Below are 23,321 nucleotides of genomic sequence, written 5' to 3' on the forward strand. Positions count from 1 at the left end.
CACATATACACAAAGCACTGCACACACATGCACCCCGCAAACCACATGTGCATGGTACACATAGCACACATACATAAACACATACACCATACTTCCATGCACGAACACACACACAAACACAACGCACTGTACACACACAAAGCACCATATACACGCCCACAAGGGTACACGTGCACACACACACACGCACACGCCCTCCTCCCTGCATCCCAGCACCCTCTCTCCAGTCTGTGTGCATACTCCAAACTGATCTCCCAATACCCCTGCCTCCAGTCGGCCTGGCCCCAGGCCCTCCACAGCTCCTGCCTAATCACCAGCAAGGACACTGATATCTCATCATCAACACTGCTCCTGCCTAGAATCACTCCACTCCACTCCAGTTCTTTATGGCAATCTAGGAAAGCAGGTATTTTTACTCTTCCTGTTTTCAAGATGAGCCCAGGGGTATGGGAGAGCTGAGGGACTGACCCAGGAATACACAGTGGTCCAGGTCAAGCTGATTTCAGTCCCGGCTCTGGGTCTCCAAAGACACGGCCCAAATGCTATCACCCCAGCCGGCCTGTCCTAATGCTCCCAGTGCCGTCGCTCTGCTCACGTGACACCCCCTGCCCAAGACCCACTCGGACCTATGGACCTCGCACCCCACTTGTCCACCTCAGTGGATGGTCCCGCTCTTGACCACAATCCTAGGCTCACATCCTTTGGCCCACAAGGTCATCAGCTCTACCCGAAGGCCTCTCTCTTCCTGCCCTCCAGGCCATCCTCAGCACCTCCCCACTCCCATGCTCGGTCAGGAGCCTGGCACAGCCCAGGCACGTCACACTTCTGTTCTAAGCCTTCCCAAGACCGTCTCCATCTCAAGAGCAGGTACAAACTCCACGCCGAGGCCAGGCCATGATACCCACAGCTCCTGCTGTGCGGCCTGTGCAGAGCAGGTGCTCAGCAAAGTGTGAGGCCCTCCATGTGCTCTAAGCAGAGTTTGGCAGTTCTTGGGCACAGCCACTGCCCAAGACGCAGGCCCGTGGCTGTGGCTGTGGGCTGGTGAGATTCACCCGACTCGATCAGGGGAACCCTGCAGAGCAGTCCGAGGTTGGCAGATGAAGGAGCCACAGGTCAGAGCAGCCAAGTGATCAGGGTGGCAGAGTAGGACACAGTCACACCTGCTTGTGACTGAAAGCCCTGTCCTGTGCTCTTCCTCCCCCAAGCCAGCCACCGCCTCACTTCCCTGATCCCCTAAGAGGATGGCATACGCTGATCCATTCTCCCTGAGTCCCCCTCGGACTGGACTCACTCTCAGCACAGCCACACCACAGAAGCTGCCCTTGCCAAGGTCATAGTGACCTCCAGCCTGGCCAGCCGGTCCTCAGCTCCTCCTTCCCTGCCACCGGTGGCATCTGACACCACTCATCTTGCCCAGGATTCCTGCTTGGTTTCTGTGCCTCAGCCCCAGGGCACCACCTCTATCCTCCTTGGGGAGCTGCTGGCTCAGCTTTGCCCCAGTCCAACCATCCCTGCCTCCTGCCTGGCTAAACTCATGGATCCAGGGTCACAGACAGGACTAGGTTCTAGGACTCTGGTTTTCTTTGTGACCATGTAGCCTATTTAAGACCTGTGAAAACACAGGCCCTATGGCCCCCTGAGACTAAGGGCTGCCATGGCCTGCTGCAGCCCTCCCAGCGTCATGCCCAGCCTCAAGCACATACAGTCAGCCCCTGCTTGTCTCTCAGACTTGAGCCCCACCCCACCCCAGCCAGTCCCCCAGGCCTCTCACCTATACCCAGGATGCCCTGTCTCTCCTCTCTCTCCTGCAGTTACAGGACAGCAGGGACTTTGCCTCCTGCATACCAGCCTGACCAGCTAGTTCTGTAACTGCACCGACCTGCAGGCCCTGGCCACTCATCACCACCTGTATCGGCCCTGTCTCACCCAGGAGATCCCAGTGCTCCACACGCCAGCACCCTGTGACTGGCCTGTGCTCCCTCCACTCTGGGACACACCAAGCACCTGCCCACCTCAGGCCTGGGCCCGTGTGAACCCTCGACACGGAATACTATGTACCTCACACCACCCAGAATGCCAGACAAGGTCCCAGTCCGTGTGCCCTCCCTGACCTTGAGTGAGGCAGCAGCCTCCCCAAGGGACCGGCCTGAAGTAAGTCCTGCAACACCCTTGTCACTGCTCTCTTCCCTGCTGGGGAGAGGGGTCTGTTTGTGGTGCTCACTGTCTGTCCCCAGTGCCTAGAGGGTGTCCTGTGTCCAGGCAGTAACTAGCTGTGGGATATGCTACACTCCACACAAAACCCCACCTCCTAGCAGATCACAAAAAACCCACCTGTCCACACTGCCCATGCAGCCCAAGAAGCCCTCGTGTCCAGGCAAAGACGCCCCTGCAGACCCCAGCCACAGCCACCTTGGGCCCATTAGAATTGTCCTCTCTGCCCTCTCCCAGCTGGGAATTTAAATGCTCACCGGAAGGAATTGGTCCTTCACTCTCAGAGTGAGTGGTGACAGCACTGGGGCCCAGTGGGCGGGCCTCCTGTCCTCAGTGTGCCGGTGGAGACTTTTAGCAGTGCACAGTGGCCTCCCAGACTCGGCTCTAGGGACACTCACTTGGGCCTTGCACCTCTCCTGGGAAGGGCACCTCTGCGTTTTCTCTTGGCTGTCACTTACCTGCCGAGCCGTGCCCACCCCGGTCCTGGGTCAGGCTGGTGAGGCAGTTCTCCGGGCTGCCAGCCACACTGTCCCTCAAGCAGACATCACCATGGGGGACCAAGTGGCTGGAGGCAGGGTCTCCGGCCTCGCCACCCAGGCAAGCACAGGGGGTCTGCATGATGCCACAGGGGTGTGAGCTGCGGCTGCCGGCCAGACAGGCATCCAGCCAGCGGCACAGCATCTGGCAGGCAGCCCGGCTGGGGTTGCGGTTGCCCACGACCAGGTACTCCACAGAGAAGTCATCGCTGGGGCCTAGGGCCTCCCCTGGAAGACCCAGGTCTCCGTCCTGGGGTGGCTGCTGTCGCTGCATCTGCAGGAACTGCTTGCTGGCCTGCAGGAAGGCGAGGGGCGCAGAGGGGTCACAGAGCCGCAGCACCTCGTCAAAGCTCTCCACACCCAGGTAGGTGCGAGTGGACTCGAGGAAGGAGTCGAACTGGTAGGTGCGGACCCGACCAGGGCCGCTGCAGGGTGTGGGTGCCTTGGCCACCTTCATGTAGAGCGTGTAGCGCCTCGGGTCTGGGTTGCGCAGAGTCCAGGAGCAGCGCGAGGCGTTGGCTGGGAACACTGCAGCTGCCGAGAAGTAGCCAAAGAACTTGCCCTGCACCAGCGTGGTGCACGTCTCGGCCCCAGGCCCGGTGTCTGCCCCAACAGCCGCACGTGCCCGGCGCCCCAGAAGCAGCAGCAGGAACAGGAGCGGTGCGAGGATCCAGAAGGGGCCCGGGGCGGCGGCTTGGCCCCTCATCCTAGCTCGCGGGGCCGCCGGGGTTCCGCGCGCTGGGCAGGCAGGAGCAGGCCAGGCCTTGACATGCCAGGATCCGGCGGCAGGCGGGTTGGGCCCGGGGCAGGGAGCGGAGGAGAGATGGATGGGGACAGGGCAGGACTTCAGGCCACAGAGAGGGCGGCGGTGGCTCCTAACGTCCAGGGCCCTGGCGCCTGCCTGTGGCCACCAGTGGCAGCTGGAAAAGAGAAAGCAAAGGGCATGGCATCAGCTCCAGGGTGCTGGGTGCTGGGGGAGGATGGTGGCAAGGGCGGGGGCTCTGGGCAGCAGACATGGCCCCAGCACCCTCCGAGGCCCCTGCTCCGTCCTCCTGCCTGCCACCACCTGCAGGGATAGGCCCAGCCAGGGGCGTGCCTCTCTCCTCTGCACACTCTTCTGAACAGGGAAGGGTGACCATTCCACCTGGGACTCTGGGTCATGGCTGCCTGGCCAGCATCCTGGTGTGGCTCCCCTGGGCCCTGGGCCTGCTCACCGCCCTCTAGGTCCTCTGAGGGTAGAGGCCAGCTCTCCTAGTCCCTCTCTGCTCTCTCCTTCAATTACTGTCCTCCGTCCTGGGAGAAATCTGCAGACCCTATAGGCAGGGAAGCAGATGGCAGAATAGAGAACAAAGGTCATTTAGGCCATTCCTCCAGGTGCCAGCCAGCAGACCCCAGGCCCTGCCATAGCCCTGGAGAGGGAGTGGATGCAGACCCCTAGGGCAGGAGGGATTGCCCCAGGGGTACGGGCTCAGATGAGGTACCCAGCAGTGACTGCCTGACCCTGCCCTTTGCCTGCCCCCTGTAGCTGGAACCTGGGGCTCCTGCCCCCTCCTCACCCTCCCACCTGCCCCTTGTGTCCTTCAGATCCTGGCCCGGGGCCTAGGGAGGGACAGAGGGGCAATGGAGCCACCTTGCCTCAATCCTACTTCTTTGAGGATGCACAGTGACCCCTTTTCATGATGAGGAATCCGAGGCACAGGGAATAAGTGGCTTCCCCAAGATCACAGTGAGTAGGACTCAGACCTGAAGCCTGGACTGACTCTAACTGGTCCCTGGCGGGGACACCTCAGTCCCAGAGAGGGCCCTGACTGCATGGCTGTCCTCAGACACTTGTAAGCAGGACACCCAGAGCCACCCAGAGCTCGTCCAGCTGGACACTGCCCATCCTGGACCCACTTTGCTGTGGACCTTGGCAAGTTTCTGCCTCCAGACCTCAGTTTCCCCATTGTCCCTAAGCCCTTGGCCAGACCACGTGTTCCACCAGCAGCTGAGCAGTGGGGAGAGAGGGAAGTCACCACCAGTCTCCCTCCCCACCGGACCCTGCCACACCAGCCACCTGCTCACAGGAAGGAGCAGCCCCCTACAGCCTGAGCACAGCTGGCCAGTGACACAAGGTTGGTCGTGGCTCTGCCTCTTCTTCTGGTATTCGTCCTACATAGGCCTCCCAGGCAGAGCCAGGAGCCTTGGAGAGCTTGTCTGTAAAATGGGTGGGATCATCCCTCCTCTCCTAACAGGGGTAGGAGCAGGCCAGGAAAAGTAGAGCCACTGTGATGCAGAAGTGGCCCCAGCCGGGAAGGGAAGTAGTGGAGGCTTCTGCATCACTGAGGCAGATGTGGCCAGCCAGGTGCAGCCTCTGTCCTGTGGTCCTTAAGAAAGCCACACCTGTGTCACCAGCATCTCATCCTGGCACCTCCAGCACACCAGAGCAGCACTGCCCATGTCCCTCACCTCCTGAACCCCTAGCCAGTCCCAACCTCGGACATCTCAGGGGTGCCTTGGACATGGCATCGCACAGTTCCCCTGCCCTGGCTGCCCTCCCCATTCATGAAGCTGAGAGGTGGCAGCCAGGATCCCATAGCCAGCCTGATCTTGGCATCAGTGTGGGTAGCAGTGCATTCCACTGGTCCTGATGATGGGAGGAGCTTCAGCCCCAGCCTGGCCTCGGCCCTTAGTCCCAAGCTGGGCCTTGAAAGCAGCCCCACACTGCAGCACTGCCCTGGGACAACTGCCCCTAACGTCCTGTGGAGAACCAGGGATCAGCTCTGGTTTGCCCCTGGGGAATGTGGGCCACACCAGTGGAAACAGCCAGCCCAGCCTGTCACTGTCTCCCACACAGCTGAGAGCCCACAGGCCAGCCGGCCACACGCAACCCCTACTCATGGTGCCAAGATGGCCTACGCAGTCCCGCTGGCCCTGATCCTCAGGCAGCATCACCGTGAAACCCACCACCTCTCCCCAGAAGGGCCTACACAGGCCCAGTCAGAGTGCTGGGCCCTCTCCCCCCGGCCGCCCATAGAGATCTCTGGTTCTGGGGGCCTGGGCTGGAGCAGGTGCAGAGCTGGAAGGCACAGGGTCCTTCACCTCTGTCACCCATCAGAAAATGGCACTAGCAGTGCTGGCTTCGAGGGGCCTGGTGTCCACTGCACCAAGTGGACTGTGCAGGCCTCAGAGGCCAGCTTGGAGAGGAAGCACAAAGAGCACACTTCCCGACGAGAAGTGCTGCCCTGTCAGGACTGTGTCCTCTAGGCAGAAGCTCCATCGTACAGGTGGACATCATGTCCACAGAGGAGCCAGAATACCTTTACCTGCCACTGTCCCAGCACCTGAAGGTGCTAGCCAGCCTTCGGGCACAGGCCACCACCTCCCTGGGCGCCTATCAGGTGAGAGGCCCCGGTGTCTCCTGGTAGGTAGGCAGGGGCAGCAGCCAAGGCCAGCAGCAGGGCGATTCCCACAGAATGACCTCCTAGCAGCTGTGGGACTTCCCCATGAGATGGGGGCAGGGGGAAAGAGTGTCCTGTGGGAGGAGGCAAAGGGACAGGCCTCAGAGCCAGCAAGGTGGGAGACGTGGAGGAGACACTTCCGGCCGGGAAACTAAGGATGATGGAGGATCCAGTGAGGAGCCAGAGTAAGGGGCAGGTTAGGTTCAGACAGCTGTACCCTGAGGCCTAGACCAAGGACACCATCCAAGGGGCTCTCAAACATGGGTTCTGAGAGTGCTGGAGTTCCCAAGGGGGCGGATCACAGGGCACCGGGGAGTCAGGGTGAGGAGGGGCCACAGTACAGCTTGGCCACTTTCCAGTTGCCCTGGCATTGTCGAGAACACTGTGGATTTCAATCGCCCCACATCCTAGGCCTTGGGAAGGATGGCCGAGGCTATCCCAGCCAACATGAGTTTGAGAACCACAGAATGGCCTGCCTGGTCTTGCCCTTTCTGGCTGGGTCACAGGAGGCCACGGGTACAGGTGGCACTGGCCTCCACCTGCCCACACTTAGTCTCTGCCCCATCCCCAGCAGTGAGGATCCCCTCCCCTCCACCTGCCTGGCCCCTCTCATGAGACCCTCCACAGCCTTCTCACCCCAAAACAGGCAGAGAGCAGGGGACACCCAGGGCCCCTCTCACTGGATTTCCCTATCCCCATGCCAGGCCTAAGCCAGGGTCTACAGTCTAGGTCACAAAGCTACAGAACCAGTCTGCAATTGAGGCAGAGAGAGCAAAGGCAGGGTCAGGCACTGAAGGTCGGTGTCTTAGAGGGATGGCACTCGAGCAGGGTCCTGAGGGTGAGTGGGAGTCAGGACCTATCAAAGCTTCACTAGGGGCCTCTATGACTGCAGGGGACAGAGGCAGCAAGAGAGCAGCAGGAATCCCCCAGCAGTGGGGCAGAGGGTCACAGGGTATGTCCAGTGGGCACTTGGGGAGGTGGAGGAAAAGGAGGATCAGAAACATGTGCATGTGTGCACCCGTGCATGTGTGTGCAGGAGTGCATGTGCACGCATGTGTGTGGGTTTACACAAGGTCAAAGATAGGAGGAGAATCCAGGTGCAGCATCACGCTCACTGGGCAGGGAGAGGAGGATTTGCCCTGGAGTTTAGTGCCCTGGAGTTTAGCTGCCAGAGGCCCAACTTGAGTCAAAAGCTGGCTTCCCACTGGGCAGTCACAGGTGACCTTGTGGCTACTGTCATTGCACACAGCAGCCCCTCTGCCCTGCTCCCCTGCCAGCACCCCCTCCCCTCTGCCACAAGCAGTGCATAGGCTTCTTGGCCAGGAAGGTTGGAGGAGGCAGCCCGAGTCCCTGCCCCACCCTTCCATCCACATCCTGCCCTCCAGGAGCCCGGTTTCCCTCCAGGAGCCCGGTTTCCCTCTCAGTACGGTTTCCCTCTCAGTACGTGTCAGCATCAGTGCTAGAAGATGCTCTGTGCATCAGGCAGGGGCCCTGAAAATGGAGATGCAGCTTGGCCTGTCCTCAACTACCAAGCCCGCCTGGCTGACATCTGAACCCGCCCTTCTCAGGCCTCCACTGCAGCACAGATCTCTCAAGAGCTCTGGGGCCCAGTGACAGTCAAAAGAGGTCACAGGCTCCTGCCCCCTCCCACCGTGCTGGGGTTCCAACGGGGCCCTGGGGCCCCCTCTGGCTGGGCATTCACATTTAACTATGGTATGAGGCCCTCACTGGCCCTCTTCCCACTGAAATGGATGACTGTCTCAGTCCCCAGACCACAAGGTGCCTCTCAGCAACTGGGTCCTCATATCCAGGCCTGGGTAACTTCAGGTCTTCTGACACTCTGCCTCCTCTTCCGTAGGACAGTGACAGATTAGCGGCAAAGCCTCCACAGGTCCCTGGCCCTCTGGCACCTTCTCCAAGGTCAAACTGCCCTTGCTGCCAGGAAGTTCTCCTAGAATCTAGTCTCCATCCCTTCTGTACAGAGGGCACGGGCCAGCCTCCGTGGGGCAGAGCATCCTGCCGGAGCCCACAGGACGGCCTTGGGGAGAGGCAGATCTCGGAGCATGGACGACAGAGTGGAGGACTCAGGAATAGAGGCAGCAGACCAAGGAGGCCGCACTAGACAGGTACAGAAAGCAGAGTCATGGGGGGAGAAGGGGCCCTGGGGATCAGGGCTTCCGGAGCCCGGGGCTGATGTGAGATCTCACAGGAAGCCCTCACTCAGCGTCAGCATCCCTGTCTGGCTGGAGGGGTAGGCCCCTCACTGGCATTCCCTCACATGCAGGGTGCCACGCCCAGCTCCACCACTATCCCAGGGACACGTCCATTCGTGCAAACCACACATGCACCCGCCTCACAAGCAGACCTGGGTTTCAGTCAAGCCCCATGCCTCAGTTTCCCCTCTGTACTACAGCGGGCGATGGAATACTCTCAGAGGTTCTTCTCCCTGAGCCTTCTCCCACCTCAGTATGTCCTGTTCTCTCCCTCAAAGCCTGGCAGCATCCCCGTCCTGGGCTAGTTCACACCACCAGACCCGACCCCAGGCCCAGGCCGCTGCATCCCTTCCCCACCCACCCCAGGCCGCCAATGGCATCCCCAGACACCAGCCACAAAAGGCACTCTGTAGTCCTCAGCCTCTGAACAGTGCCCGCCTGTGTCCTGAGAAGAGGCTGTGCTGGGGGAGGGTGGATGCCCTTGGCGCGGAGGACTGCCCAGGCGAGAGGGCACCTCCCTGCTCAGGGTCCCCATGGCCCTCCGGTGGGCTCCCAGGCCTCCCCCAGCCGAATGGGCAGACCTAGCCCACACTCACTAGTGGGGGTCCAGTGGGGGCTCCACCATGGCCCAGGACAACCTGTGTGTATCCAGGGTTCAGAGACACAGGGGAGCTGAGAGTCCAGGACAGGGCTCCCCCAGACACACCAAGCCAAGAGGGGTTGCTCAGAGAGCCGCCGCCTCACTCAAGCCTCCCCACGCATCTGCTCCACCTCAGCTATGCCGACCAGGCCCCGAGGCAGCCAGGCCTGCTTTCAGCAGCCCCATCGCTCCATGCACAGCAGAGGCAGGTGCCCCAGGCAGCCATCCCCACAGGGTGGGGTGCCAGGGGCCTCACAACCACACCTGCCAGGCCCAGCCCTGAAGCTGGCCACCTCCTTTGTCCACAGCCTGCCTGGGCACAGGGGCTGCCCAAGGAATGCGGCCGGGGGCCAGGCTGAGCTGCCAAAAGAGAGTCACAGAGAGAACATGGGGCACCCTGAGGTGTGGCGAGAGGAGCCCTGCTGGCCAGACTCTGCTCCAGGCTACCCCATGCCCTGCCCTGGCATTGGGCCCATCCATCCCCCGCCTACAGAGGCGACGCCACGATACCGCTGACACAGAATGGAGCCGAGGCCAGAGGGGCTGCGGAGCCCCCAGATGCCTTCTGGGGAGGAGGCAGCTGTCGCTCCTAATGCCCCTCAACGCCAGGCTCCAAAGGGGATAGGAGGCCCCTGCCTCACTGTCCCACCTCTCCTGAGACCTGTCACTCAAACCGCCTACAGGCCCTAAAGATGCTCTAGCCTGGTCTCCTGTCCTGCTGCTCTCAGGTCCCAGGATGTTCCAGGATGGGTCTGACGCCAAAGTGAGGATGGACGCGTCATACAAGAGCTGTCACTGGAGGGCAGGGCTGCTCACTGCATGCTGAGGGACAGAGGAGGCTGGCACTGAGCCTGGCCCCACCCTGCAGGTCTCTGCACAGCTGCAGAGAAGTGGGGTGTCCTGTAGGTGGGCAGCTGAGTACCAAGGGGACCCAGTGTGTGTGTGTGTGTGTGTGTGTGTGTGACTATGTATTTATGCAGTGTATAACTGTGTGTGAGTTATTTGGGGCAAGTTGCGAGCACACAAAGTCGTGTGTAAATATGTGGACAGGTGCTGTGTGCATGTTCTGTGAGTTATGAGTGTGCACATATGCAAGTGTGTACACGTGGTATACATGTGACAGTGTGCCAAGTGTGCAGCCTGACTATTGCATACATGTAGCATTGTGCAGATGTGTTTGGAGTGTGTGTGTGTGTGTGTGTGTGTGTGTGTGTGTGGATGCAAGCGTCCCAAGTCTGCAGTGTTCAAGGGCAAGTGGGGCAGGAGACTTGAGAGCCCTCAGGCCAGGGGCCCTGGGGAGGGTCTCTGGGGCTGGGAACCCGAGTATCAGGAGGACAGAAAGGGCCATGGGTGCATGGCCTCTTCTCCCTGTCCCTGGATGCCACTCTCTCCTCTCAGGTTTAGAAAGCATGTTTGTTTCACTGGCACGGGGTGAGACATCACCAAGCCCCACCCTGCACAGTCCTCTGACAGGGCAGCTACAGTGAGGCAAGTAAGTCAGGGAGGTGCTGGTCCAGTCACTGTGCCAATGAAAGGGGGTGAGGTGCCCATTGTATGACCTCCAGGCTGGTGCCTGCCAAGGCCTGGGAAGGGGTGGACATGATTCAGGTCAGTGGCGAGGACAGTAGGGGCTAGGACCCCCTCACAGTACCATATGTGTCCAAATCAGTCAGGGGCCACCTCGGTGCAGCTCCACCCAGCCCCCTGGGGCCCTCCTTCCAGCCCTTCCTCTGCCTGTCACTCCAACGCCTCAAATGCAAATCCTGCTCAAGTCAGCACCCCTAGAAGCAGCCCAGGGCTGGGTAGAAGACAGGGGCAGGTTCCCAGGTGGGTGCAAACACCCCCGGACCCCGGCGGCCTGGGCCTGGTTTCATGATGTGGTCAGCCCTGCCTCCCATATTCCCGGACTCTGCCAGCTGCATGGACCTCCTCCCCAAGCAGGTGCACACTGCTGCAGCTACGAGGGCCACATAGCACTCTGGACCATGCCGCAGATGGCCAGACATCCAGGGGCAGGGAGACGGGCAGTGGATAGAGCGGATGGTGCTGAGGGAGGCAGCCATGGCAGGGAAGGGTAGGTGAGGCAGTGGGAAGGCTGGGATGTGCCATAGTGGGAGGGTGTAGAGGGGCAGTGGGGACCATGGGCTGGGGGCTCAAGATGAGCCTGCCGGAGGCTGGTGTGGGACCCGAGAATGAGGAGAGAGGGTGAGGATAGGTGTGCGTGGGGGTGAGATGTGTGCTCACCTGTGCTGGGCAAAGATCTGAACAGAAAAGGAAGCAGGGGGTAGAGGAGAGTGAGGATCCAGCTGCGTGAGGGCAGGCCAAGGCCAGGGTCCCTGGAGCGGCAGGGGTCCCACAGTGCACACAGGTCACTGCGCTTGTCCAAGCCCTGCATGGGTTGGACACCCACGCACCCTGCTCACGGAGACTCCCACCCTTCTGGAAGGATGACAGGAAGCCACAGCAGGGCCGACACAGGCAGAGCAGAGGCCCCGATGGACAAGGCTCTGCTCACAGGCCAGCCCTTTAGCACTGACCCCTCTTCCTGCTAATATAAAGGAGGTAGCAGGAAAGGAGACGGGGTCGGGGCGGGCGGCACTCCCTCTGGGCACATTGTCAGCTTCCCTCAGGCAGCTCTTCACCTTGGCCTTGAGGCAGGAGACAGGGAAGCCAAGGTCCCAGGAAAACAGATCTGAATGCAAGCACCTGCACCCCACTGCTTCCCTTACTGGGTCCTGCTTGCAGAGGTCTACATCCCTCCCCCTCGGACCCTTCCCTGCTCTTCCAAACCAGGGATTTACGGAGCCAGCAATGGGCCACAACCCAGGATGTGAGCATCAACGAACGCGCCCCCTGGAACATGCAGTCGGGGCCCACACTTCCACCTGCATGTGTGTTGTGTGTGTGGACAGGCACGTGAGCAGAGGGCTTGTGCACCCATGTGTACCCTCGTGTGTGTGTACCGCACATATCCTGGTGAGCCCACACAGGCAGTTCGGGCAGAGGCACATTGACCTCCATGTCCCTCTGTGGGGCGTGCGTACTTGTAGTTGCACTGTGCGTATGCTTTTTTGCTGCACGCTGGGTGGGTGAGGCTCAGGCCACATCGGGCTAGGTGCCGTCCATCTAGCTGTGGTGGATGTGCACATGTCCTTTGTGTGATACAGCGGTGAGCGTGGCAGCCCCCACAACTGGGTGTGCATTTTTCCTCTTGACCCACTCCCAGTGACTCGGCTTCCCAAAAGAGCACTCAACATCTCTCTGGCATGTGTGTGTAGGTATGCATACTTCCACTCTGCACAGCCAGGGCACCTACACTAAAACCTGGTTGCCTCCCCATTGCTCCCAGAGCACAGGGCAAGGCCTTCAGGATTCCTGGGCAGAGCACCACCCTCCTTCGAAGCCCCTGGCCTGCTTTCCAACTCCAGTTTGTGTCACAGCTGCATTCTCCGATGCCCCAGGACTTTTGCACAGCTGTTCCCTCTGCCTAGAACCTTCTGACCCCTTACACCCCCTACCCCCTGCCCAAATCTTCTGTGGGCTCTAGTTTAGCTGTTGCTTCCTCTTGGGAGCCGCCTGGGGAGCTCCCCAGACCCCTAGAAGTGTCTCCCTGTGCCTTTCCTTCCATTACCTTTCCCCTCACCTTCCCCCTAGTCTCAGGGAGTAGGGCTCTGCCCACCAGTGCATTTCCAGTGGCTAGCGTGTCCTGCTTCCTCTGTGGGCATTCTGGCTGTGCGTATGGGTACCTCAAGCCATACCCAGGAAGCTCAGCTCTGCTATGGCTCAGCTGCGGATAGGGAGGCAGGGTTCTGGGCGGCAAAGAGAAGTGGGTTTGAGGGCACTGAGAGGGTTAAGAAAGCCTTCTGGGATCGGGGTCTTGAGGGGTAAGAGCTTTCTTCCCAGGGGTCTGTGTGGGCGCACAGGACATAGTAAAACGGGATGATCCGGTCCCGCTGCACAGGGTGTGAAGTCTGCATGCCTGCACACACTAGGAAGCCGGCGGAGGGATGGACACTCACGTGCATGCGTGCATACATGTACACGTGCACAAACACGCGCGCTCATGCCTGTGCACCGCAGACTTAGGCCAGGGGAGTTTGGGGAGAAGCGAGTGGGAGGCGAGGTGCGTCACAGGCCCTGGCGGCGCGAGCAAGGGACCAGAGAGGGCGATGGGGGCTGCCCAAGATGGGGCCAGAACGCCACTGGCCGCGGAGGAGACGGAAGGGGCGGGCAGGCCGGCACGGATGCGGCGCGGGCGCCCTCTCCCGGCCATCAGAGGCAGCGCGTCTGGCCCTCCGCCCTCCGCCCTCCGCCACCGCAGCCCGGAGCCGGACGCCTGGGCCTGGAGCCCCACGCAGTCCCCAGGGCACAGACTAGGGATCCCCCCAGACACGCTCCGGGAGGCGGGGCCGGGCGGGAGGGCGGGCTAGGAGACCAAGGCGCCGCGGGAAGCCGCCCAGGCCTCGCCGCTGGCCCTGTCCTCCCGGGGCCTGCTCCTGCCTGACCCCGCGGCTGTGTCCGCAGGCGCGAAGCCGCCTTGGAACCTGGCGGGCCCAGACGCCGCAGACCCAGCACGCTGCGGACCCAGAACGCTGGGTCTCGGGATGAGCGCTAGAGAGCGGGGCCAGAAGGGCTCCATGAGCACCGTCTGAGTCCCCATACCGGATGTGGCCAGAACCTGTGGTCTAGCAAGGGACTTGGAGGGCTCCGCGACTTGGCTGCGTCCCCTCCCTGGCCCGGGATCCGAAGGAGTGTGCCATGACGCCGAAGGCCACTAATCGCCTCCTCTCCGCCCCCGCGCAAGACCGCTGCGGGGACAAGCGCCCTTCTCTGGGATCGGAGGCGGCAAATTCCCGGCTCGCGTCCCCAGCTCAACGCCCGCTCGAGCAGCAGCCGCTGGCCTTGGGGCTCGGCCCCGCCGCCTGGGCTCCGAGACTCCCCGGCTGGTCTCCCCACCCCAGGTTCGGGCGCAACAAGTCTGAAAGCAGCGCAGAACAGCAGCGAGCACGCCGGCAGGGATAGCGCAGGGCCCGGCGCGGGGCGCCTGGAGCTCGGGGATCCCCGAACGCGCGCTACGTCCGCCTCCGGGGACCCGGCGCAGGCTGCGGGAGCGCGGGACTGATCGCAGGCGGCCCACACCCCCTTCCCAGGCCCCGACTCCCTGCGGGCGGGGGCGCGCCCGGGAGCCCGCGCCCCCTCCTTCCCCTGCTTGACCTTGCTCGGGTACTCAAAGCCGGACCTGGCGGCACCCCGGCGTCCGGGCTCGGAGTTTCGAAGACGCCCGTGGTTCGGGAGGAGAGCTTCCCCCTCGACCTCCGTCGCTGCCTTCTCGGCTGCGGGGGTTGCAAAAGAATGGAAGGTTTGAGGGCTCCGGGAGAGGTTACATTCGCTTTCGAAGACCCCAAACACCAGATTCCGCCTCCCAGATACAGAATGGACCCCTGCCTCCCCCTCCCCACCCGCCTCCGCCCGCGCGGCCGCAGCTTTCCCTCTGCGGAGACGCTCGCTCGGAGGGGGCGTGCGTTTGGGTCCGTAGGGAAGGCCACCGAGGGTCTCCTTGAGTCCCCGGGGTGCGGCGGAAGTGCAGGCTTCCCAGTCCCTTGCCCAACGCGCCTGCCAAGAGGCTCCTCCGGCCGGGAGTGCGCGCCCCCTGCCCACCCACACTCCTTCCGGCCTTTCAACTCCTTGGGAGTTGCCGCTAAGGCATCTGCGTCCCAAACCCGGGGGAAATGGGACGTGACGGGGATCTTACAGAGAGAAAGGGGGTTGGAGGAGTGGGCTGGGATTGGTCCGGTCTTAACCCGGGTCCGTGCGCTCCAAAAAACTTGGAGGCCCAAAATCAAAGTGGAAAGGGTAAGGTGCCCAGCAGGCTGAATCTGGGGTGCCAGGCTAGGCGCTCCGCCGGGTTACGTGGGAGTGACCAAGCAGGAGCCGCGCGGCCAGGCGGAGGGACCTGGGCTCAGCGCTGCGGCCTTGGACGAGCCCTCCGGAAGCCAGCAACGCTCTCTGCCCTGCCTGGGGGCCCGCGGGTACCAAGGGCGAGGGTTCCTGGCCTCATCCCTGGAGGGGGCGAGAGGCGTGCTCGCTCCTCCAGGCAGCGGCGCGCGGCTCCGAGCAAGCGCAGCGGCAGTGCAGGGCGGGCGGCCTCAGTCCGCGAGGGACGCGGACCCAGGAGAGATCGGCGTCCGATGCCTCTGCCTCACGCAGAGAGGGCGGAGGGCCGACCCCAAAGTTCGAAGAGGCTTATCCGAGCTGCCGCCTGACTAAGCCCAAAGAAAGATGAGGAGGGAATGAGCCGAGGCGTTTGCGTGTTCGTGATGGTATGGGGCACCAGGATAGCCCTCCGCCCTAATTGCGGGGGCAGGGTGCCTCCGGAGGTCTCCACACCCATGCCGAGTCTAGTAGGGGCCGCGAAGGGAGTCTGGGGGCTTCTCTGCCTGCCTAGGGCTCTGTGCGTGGGGGAGGATGTCTCGGGCCCCTAAAATGTATGGAGGGGACTCGGTACGATCAGGGACGGAAGGACAACTCGGGGTATCTCTCTCCAGCCCCCCGCGTCCGTGCGTGGCTGTAGAGGGCCGCGTGGGCTCCTCAGACCCCTGCCACGTCTGCTTGTGCTGGGGCACCGCGGGAACGCCTTCTGCAGCCCACCCCGGGTCTGAGCCTGCGAGGAGGAGGGGGCGCCTTCCCCAGCCTGCCAGCCGAGCCGGGCTGTGTGTGTGCGCGTGTGTGTGGATGGGGGGAGGTGAGCCGAGCGGAGGAGCCTCTCCCACGTCCAGGGTCGCCCCCTCCTCAGTCTGCCCAATGCAGGCGAGCCAGGACCTGCCAGATTCCGTCGCCGTCACCAGAGGGAGAAGGGGGCCTGTGGAGGGGTCCAAACTCTCGAGATCCGAGCTCGAAGCTGCGAAGCCCCAAACGGCGAAGTTGGGAAGTCCGGGCGCGCGCCCCTTCCCCGACGCCCTCCTGCCCCCGCGGCGCCCCTCCACCGCGCCCTCAGCCCCCACTGGAGCGGTCCTTACCTTCCCGGGCAGCCGCGGCCCGGCCGGCGAGGAGGCGAGGACTTGATCTGGCGAGTTGCAAATCCTCCGGAGCGACTCGCGTCGCCGGCGGCCGAGCCTGGCGCCCGGCCGGAAGAGGGGCTCCTCGCTCCGCTGCCGCCCCCGGCCCACTCCGGGCCTCGCCGCGACGCCCCCTGGAGCGCACCCGCAGGCGCGCGCAGGCCCCTCCCCACCCCCGCCCGCTGGAGCCCCCCGGCGCCGGGAGGGTCCGGATGCCCGCGCTGCAGGCGTTGCGGGGAGCAAGGTCCGAGCCCAGTCAGAGCGCGGTGCGGTGCGGCCGTCAGTACCACCCGCTCGGCTCCGCTCGCTCCTCCGGCCGCCAACGCCGCGCCCGCCGCTGCCTGCGCCTGCCGCTCGCTCCCTCTCCGGCCGCGCCACCGCTCCGCTCCTCGCGCCGGCCCCGCTCTTCTCGCCTTTTTTCCCCTTCCTGGGGGGCGGGGGGGCGAGCCGAGTCGAGCCGGGGGCGGGGCGGCGCGGGGAGTAGGAGGCGGAGGCCGAGGACTAGGGGAAGGAGGAGGAGAGAGGCGAGCTGCTCCCCCGCCCGGCTGCCGGCGCTCCCCAATCTCTCGCTCTCTGAAACTGGATCCCGAATCGGGAGCCAGAGACTGCATTACGGATTACATCAGGCTTTATAGAGCTTCCAGATCACACATTAGAGGGGGAGCGCGAGCGGGGGGCGGGATGTGGGGGAGGGGCGGGTGAAATGCCGGCGCGCACACCTAGGACAGCCGGTGCCTGCCCGGTGCAGCAGGAAATCCAAGAGTTGGGTCTCTCGCTTTTGGCCTCTCCGGCAGCAGGGGAGTGGCTGCCGTCTGGGCGGATGGGTGAGGATGATGGATGAGGACGTCTGTCGATGACAGACGACGGATGGAGAGAAGGAAGTTAGGGGCTGTGCACATAGGTGCGTGGGTGGATGGGCACTGGAAGGGTGGGTGAAGTACGGGGGTGTAGATGGAGGTGGTGGGCAGGAGGATGGATGGATGGACAATGGACGGGTCACTGGAGATTCGGGTGGGATTGCAGGGGAGAGGGGAGCGGAAGGGGGTAGATGATGGGAGCATGGCGGGGAGGTGGGTGAGGGTGGATGGAACTGCGGGTAAATGGATGGGCAGCACATGGCGGAGGCCTGCAGGGATGGGTGGGCCCGTGCAGATGGAAGCATGATGCGTGCATAGGTGGATGAGTGGGTGGGTGGGATGGATGAGTGATGAGTACGGAGATGGAGGCAGGACTGGGGACCCATCCACAGGGGGCACTAAACTCCAGTTAGATTGGTCCAATCTTTCTTGGGGGGGGGGGCGCTCCTGTCCTGAGATACTGAGGTAAGGGGACTGGGGACAGAGCAGAAAGGAGGGGGATTTGAAAGCGAGGTCTCACCTACTGTTGACCCTTTGTATCTGTCCCCAAGCATTCGGTTCTTGTTTGGTGACGGGACATTCCAGCCCCACATTTGGATTTTGTTTCCATCAGATGTTGGAGATAGGCCCTTTCAGCTCCTTTGCCTCCCACCAGAAGGCCTCCCCTTCCCTCTGCTGCTTCTGAGCCCTTGGGAAGATATCAAAGGGGCCCCTCTTTGGAATGATAACCCAAGTCCTGGAGAAGTGACCCCAGGCAGAATGCTTCTGCCTCGGCCCCTTATTCCTGTTTCACAATTTGTGGTTCACTCTGAATGCAAGACTCATTACACCAGAGGCCAGTAGCATGCATAACATCTAGGCAGGCCACTGGTACCACTGCTCCCCAAACCCAACATCTGGCCCAGCTGTTTGCTTCCCTCTGCATGCCTCAGGGTATCACCTCTGCCAGCACCAATGTGGATCCACAGCCCTGCCACTACACAATCTGTCAGAACCCATCCCACACTGTTCTCCCACCCCCCACCATAACCTCCAACCAGCATCTCAGGCACCAGCCTCACCCCACCCAGGGAGGAGGGCCGCTCACATCAGCCGGGCCCAAACGCATGGTACATCCTTCCTGGCAGAGCTGTGTTCACACCATGGCCCTGCAAGGCCAGTCTGTGACCTGAACCTAAGGGGTGTCCTGAAGGACTGGCCAGAAGGCCACAGGTAGCCAGGGATGGGCAAGGTGGTCCCCCTTTCCGGGTCAAGTCCTTGAACAGCACCATAACTCTCCCCTCTTCCGGAACATGGCCTGCCCCACACGGTTGACACCAACACAAAGGAGGTTGGGTCCTGGGATGCTTCTGAGAACCCCCTGCTGCATACCTCCCCCCTTGCTTTGGTCTCCTCGCTGCAGTAGCAGCCTGTGGCCACCAGGGGGCCTCTGACATCAGGCCAAGAGGCAGTTGAGGAGCTAGGCTAAGATTTCATTCGGTCTTTTCTCCCTTCCCCTTCTGGCAGCGAGAGAGAAGGGCAGTAACCATCCTTGGATCCTCCTTTTACATCTAACCTGGGGGTACTGGGGGGCCCCCTCAGACTGGATCATCCAGGACAAAACGGTCTCCCATCCCAGACAGACTTCTGGTGGGGAGGGCATGCCCCTCCTCTGCCTGCATGGGATTCCCTGTTTACCTCACCATCACCACCTCTGACTTGCTCTTTTCAGAAAATTACCCCTCACCTTAGTTCCTAACCCAGAGCTCGGAGAGGTCCACCTCCCAGAGGCAGAGCAGACCAGAGCCTGGCTGTCCCTTACACCTCTCTGCAAGAAAGGAAAGTAGTCAGAGTGGATCCTGAGAACAGCGGATAGGAAATTTGCCCTGAACCAAGGCCACACTGGCCCGACTAGGGCAACATCCCACAGCCAGATTAGCTTCCTTCCAGGGACCTGGAGAAACCCTGGTGCTTAGAATTGGTGATCTCCTGCTGAGCCAGCCCCAGACAGCTGGGCCCCAAGCCTTGGAACCCCCGCTCAGGGATATCCCAGCGTATATGCATCCCTTGGTGCCTTCTAAGTACTATCCGTATCCAGAAACCAAACTCTAACCAAGCCATAGACTCAGTTGTGACCCCTGACTAACACTGAACTCACTCCTTGACTACAGACCCTAGTCATAAGCTGAGCCCTAACCCTAGATGCCCACTGGGACTCGACCCTGGACTCAGGCTGAACCCTGATCCCAGCCACAAGTTGAATCCTAATCCTGGTAACATACTGAGTGTTGATCCAGGTACACACTGAGACCTGACCCTGGTCCACTTCTGAACCCTAGTCCTAGTCACACCCTGAGCCTGGACCCTGGTTACACCCTAACCCCTGATCTGGGCAGGTTTATACACCTGGGCCTTTGGTTTCAAGGCTGAATGTTGGCATCCCTGAGGTATGAGAATCAGTGAAGCATGGAGGGAGAAGGAGCTCTCAGCATGAGGGCAGCAGGAAGCACACCTCAGAGTCCTGTTTCTAGCCATTTCACCCGAGATTGTCCCATCTTCAGAAAGGAGAGGAGTTTATTTGAGGTCATGTTGGAAATGGGGCCACAAGCAGGCTCTGCAACTCCTAGACTCATGGTCTCCTCCTGCCGTCAGGGTCCCCTAAAGCAGGTGAGGCCCCTTGGTATCAACCATCCCTTCTAGGGCTAAGGCTGCCCAGGAGGTAGGTAGGAGGAAGGCAGCCAAAAATTCTCCCTTGGACACACTGCAGGCCATCCCAGCTGCTCAGTGGACTCTGCAAGTCTTAGGCAGGAGAATGTGGGGAAGGTTTGTCGGAGGAGAGAAGGCAGAGCGCCAAGGTACCCCAGTTCTCAGTCGACAAGGTTCTGAATGGCGCGGCCCAATTGGCCTCCTCCTTCAGGAAGACTCCCTATTCTTTCCAGTGTCCCAACACACTGCAGGCACTTCTAACAGGTCCAGTCACCAGCCAAGTCACACAGTCCATGACTCTCTCCAGTTCCAAGTTGAGCTGCCTTGCCACCCAGCCTGGGTTCCCAGGAGGGCAGAGAGGACATGGAGACCATCTTTCCCTGCTTTCTCCCTGCCCTCTTTTCCTTCCTTCTGCTACCACTTTGCTTTCCTTCCAGCCTGCCCACCCTGGCCCTTGGGGTGGCGCAGAGAAAGCCTGGCTCTTGGGCCCAGCATCCATGTCCAGTATCAGCCTCTAGATGGTGCTATCCATGGCCCTGCCAGCAGTAGTGGCAATGTTCTGTGCCCATTCCATCTAACACAGCCACCATTAGCCATGGTGGCTATGGACTTGAAATGTGGCTCATAGCCTGAGAACCTGAATTTTTAATTTTACTCATCTTTAATATAAATTTAAACAGCCACACATGACTGCTGCCTGCTGTATCGGAGGGCACCACTCTGGACAGGGAACTGGCCCTGGGGTGGCTTCCCAAGGCTTCCCTCCAAGCAGGACTCCAGGGTGTCTGACGCTTGTCCTTAACTTGTCTCTAGCAAGTACACATTTGTGACTCCAGATTGGGCTGCGAGCAGGTGAGCCACCAGCACACTCTCCCTCCCATCAGGGGTCTCAGGTGACAGTGGGGGCACTCTGGGTGGAATGAGATTGTCCCTGCAACCAGGTGGCTGGCTGTGTCCTGGCACCTGTGTTTTCTGGTTCTGTGATCTCAGGAAAGTTACCCTCTGTCTGCCTTACCTTCTTCGTCTGCAAGTGGGGTCAATAGTGGTACCTCCCAGTGTGGTCTTGGTCAGGACCAAGCAAGCAGATGGGCAGGCCTGGCCCAGGCACCGAATACCAGGTAACCTGGTTTCCTGTTCCCAGGGCCACTGACTGTGTAGCCCTGCCTCTCTGCTGCCTTCCTGCCTGTACCCCTCAGCCCAGCCCACAGGACGGGACACTTTCCTCCCAACCCTCTGGGTCAGCAGGCATGACAGCATGACAGCATGACAGCAGCAGATCGTGGCCACCAGGTCCCCTCCTTCCCTGTGACTCCATCCCCACCCACTTCAGAGCCACTCAGGAACTGTGGTTTCCTGAGGCCCCACTACCCTCTTCGTCATAGCTGCTTTCACCTCAGGCAGGACAGGGAGATGGACACCTCCCAGGGAGCTGGCTTATTGTGGCCCCACCAGTCCTTAGTCCCTCCCAGCTTCCTCCCCACCCCTTTCTGCTTCCCCAATCCTAGGCAACACTTCTCTTCACAGATTGAGGGGGTCACATGGGGGACACCGGGCCTGGGAAGATTAAGGTCCCTACAACTCAGACAAGGCGCATGCTTCCTGTGGGGCACAAGGCTGGCTCTGCAGGCAGGGAGAGGGAGGCAGGCAGGGTGGCTGGGGCCTGGGGAGCATCCAGTCTTGCTTTGCACTCTGGCCAGCCCACATCTGTTCGGTGACCAGGCCGCCCTTGGCAGGGCTGGGCAGATGTTACAGAGATGTGAAGTTGCTGGCCTAGGGTACACAGCAGGTCCTGGCCGAGGCAGGACCCAGGGCAGGCTGGCAGGGGTAAAGAAGAGGATTGTGGTCATCAGAAGGACTCAGGACTAAGTGGCTTGCATCGGTTCTCCCATCTAGTCCCTGTGGCCACTGGCAAGATGTATGAGGCTGACTTCTCTCTACAGGCCAGGAAAGCCCTACCCATAGACAAGGGACCCCCAGGGCACAGACTCTGCTCAGGGAATCCTGATAGCAGTGCCAACCCAGTCCACAGTCTTCCACCCAGAAGCTTCAGCCACCATGCTTATGTAACTGGAGTGGCCCTGCCCATTCCACGAGCACCCCCTTTGCTCACTTTGCCCATCCTGGGAGGCAGGAGATGAGGGGTGTTTCAGGCTATTTTCAGCCACTCGTTCTCACAACTCTCCATGTGAGAACTGGGTGCGATCAGCGGGTTTTCCTGACACCCCTCAGGCCCAGCAGAAGAAATGCAGGTCAGAGAGAGGCAGGTGGCACCAGCTAGGCTGCAGGTGTCCTGGGTTCCCAGGAGTGGGGGCCTGGGGCCTTGGAAGCCTCTGCCAGTGATGAAGTCTTGATGTACGTTCCTGCCTGCCCGGCTGGCCTTGTTTCTGCCTCCTCTGTCCTGTCCTGGTGGAGGCAGGGAAGGGCCTCTTCCACAGGTAGAACTACAGCTCAGAAAGATGATATATAGGACTTGCCTAAGTTCACACAGCCAGGGTCTGGGGTTGACACAGAGCTTGCTCTCTGAGTCATGTACTTGTCCCTCAAGGAGGTCTTCAACATTGACAGGACAGAAAGAGGAGAGAAGAGTGTTCCTCAGAGATCCCGGGGCCAGAAACGGAAGGAGACACATCAGAAAGTTGTTTCTAGCCCTTCCCGGATCCTGAGTTCTCAGGGAGTATTCTGATCCCTTGTCACCATCTCAGCCCCAGGCCTGGGCGCATACTGATCCTAGTCACAGACTGAGACCTGATTCCTGATCACTACTAAATTCTGACTCTGGGTACACACTGGCCCCTTATCACAGACTGATCCCTGCTTCCTGATTATCCCTGATCTGGGTGTACGCTCATCCTCCATCACTGACTGAGCCTGAGTCTGGACACACACTGATCCCTGACCTATAATCACAAACTGAGTCTGACCCCTAACCCATCCTAGTCATACCCTGAGGATACACATTTACCAGTATTTATCAAGCCTCTCTTTGAGGCCTAGCACCCTGCCCACACCAGCCAATCCTCCTCCGGCTTTTCTTCCTCCTCCTCCTCCCCCTCCTCCTCCTCTTCCTCCTCCCAGAGGCCCATTTCCTAAAGCAGAGACTGGGTGGGCTTCAGGGCCTGTGCAAATAGCTGCCCCAGCCTCCTCTCTAAGCCCCACATCCTGGCCTAGTGAGGCCCCGGGAATGCAGAATGCCAAGCCAGCTCTCAGTGGAGGGAGATTAAGCATTTAATAAACAGCACAGTAAAAATCAATAGAGGCAATCAGAGAGATCTGGAAGCCAACAGGAGGGGGCTGGAAGTGGGCTGGCCAGCTCTGTGTGTCACCTGCTTACCCTCAGTGAGCTCTGGGCCGTGGACCATGAGTCAGCCCCTCGCAGGGACAGGCCGCTTTCTCCCTCATGCCTGCCTCCATGCCCAGGTCCCCACTAAAACTTCTGTGCCCCACCCTTAGACCCTGAGCACCCTCAGGAGACCCTCAATGTACCTGGCTGTCCACATGTCCTTCCACACTCTGGACCTGATATCCAAGTGCCAGAGTCTTTCCAGGAGACATCGCTGCCTTCATCTGTCATTGGTGGGTGGGGAGGGGCTGGTCCCAGCATCCCAGGACACAGCCCAGCCTGTGTGGTGGGTGGACAGATAGGCAGAAGGCACAGACAGGCATCACAGCCAGCTTTCTTAGAGG

The 23,321-nt window shown here is 61.0% G+C and overlaps 1 protein-coding gene and 1 pseudogene across 8 annotated transcripts in view; one reads left to right on the top strand and one right to left on the bottom strand.

Moving 5' to 3' along the window:
• Adgrb1 (adhesion G protein-coupled receptor B1) overlaps positions 1-16,175 on the bottom strand; it is a 76,214-nt gene extending 60,039 nt beyond the window's left edge. For 7 of the 8 annotated variants that reach the window (XM_021251342.2, XM_087186894.1, XM_087186885.1 and 4 more), the window contains exon 1: positions 2,670-3,667. In XM_021251342.2, coding sequence (XP_021107001.2) covers positions 2,670-3,453 — 784 coding nt within the window. In that variant the 5' untranslated portion in view covers positions 3,454-3,667. Of the gene's footprint in view, positions 1-2,669; positions 3,668-16,056 lie in introns of those variants that run through there. The other variant, XM_087186890.1, reaches the window with a different exon arrangement.
• LOC147830237 (uncharacterized) lies at positions 13,484-16,772 on the top strand (annotated as a pseudogene).
• Positions 16,773-23,321: the final 6,549 nt, after the last annotated feature.

The sequence above is a fragment of the Heterocephalus glaber genome, unplaced genomic scaffold (assembly GCF_053883595.1).
Source record: "Heterocephalus glaber isolate CG9 unplaced genomic scaffold, H.glaber_assembly_v1.0 deba00000281, whole genome shotgun sequence".
Lineage (NCBI taxonomy): Eukaryota > Metazoa > Chordata > Mammalia > Rodentia > Bathyergidae > Heterocephalus > Heterocephalus glaber.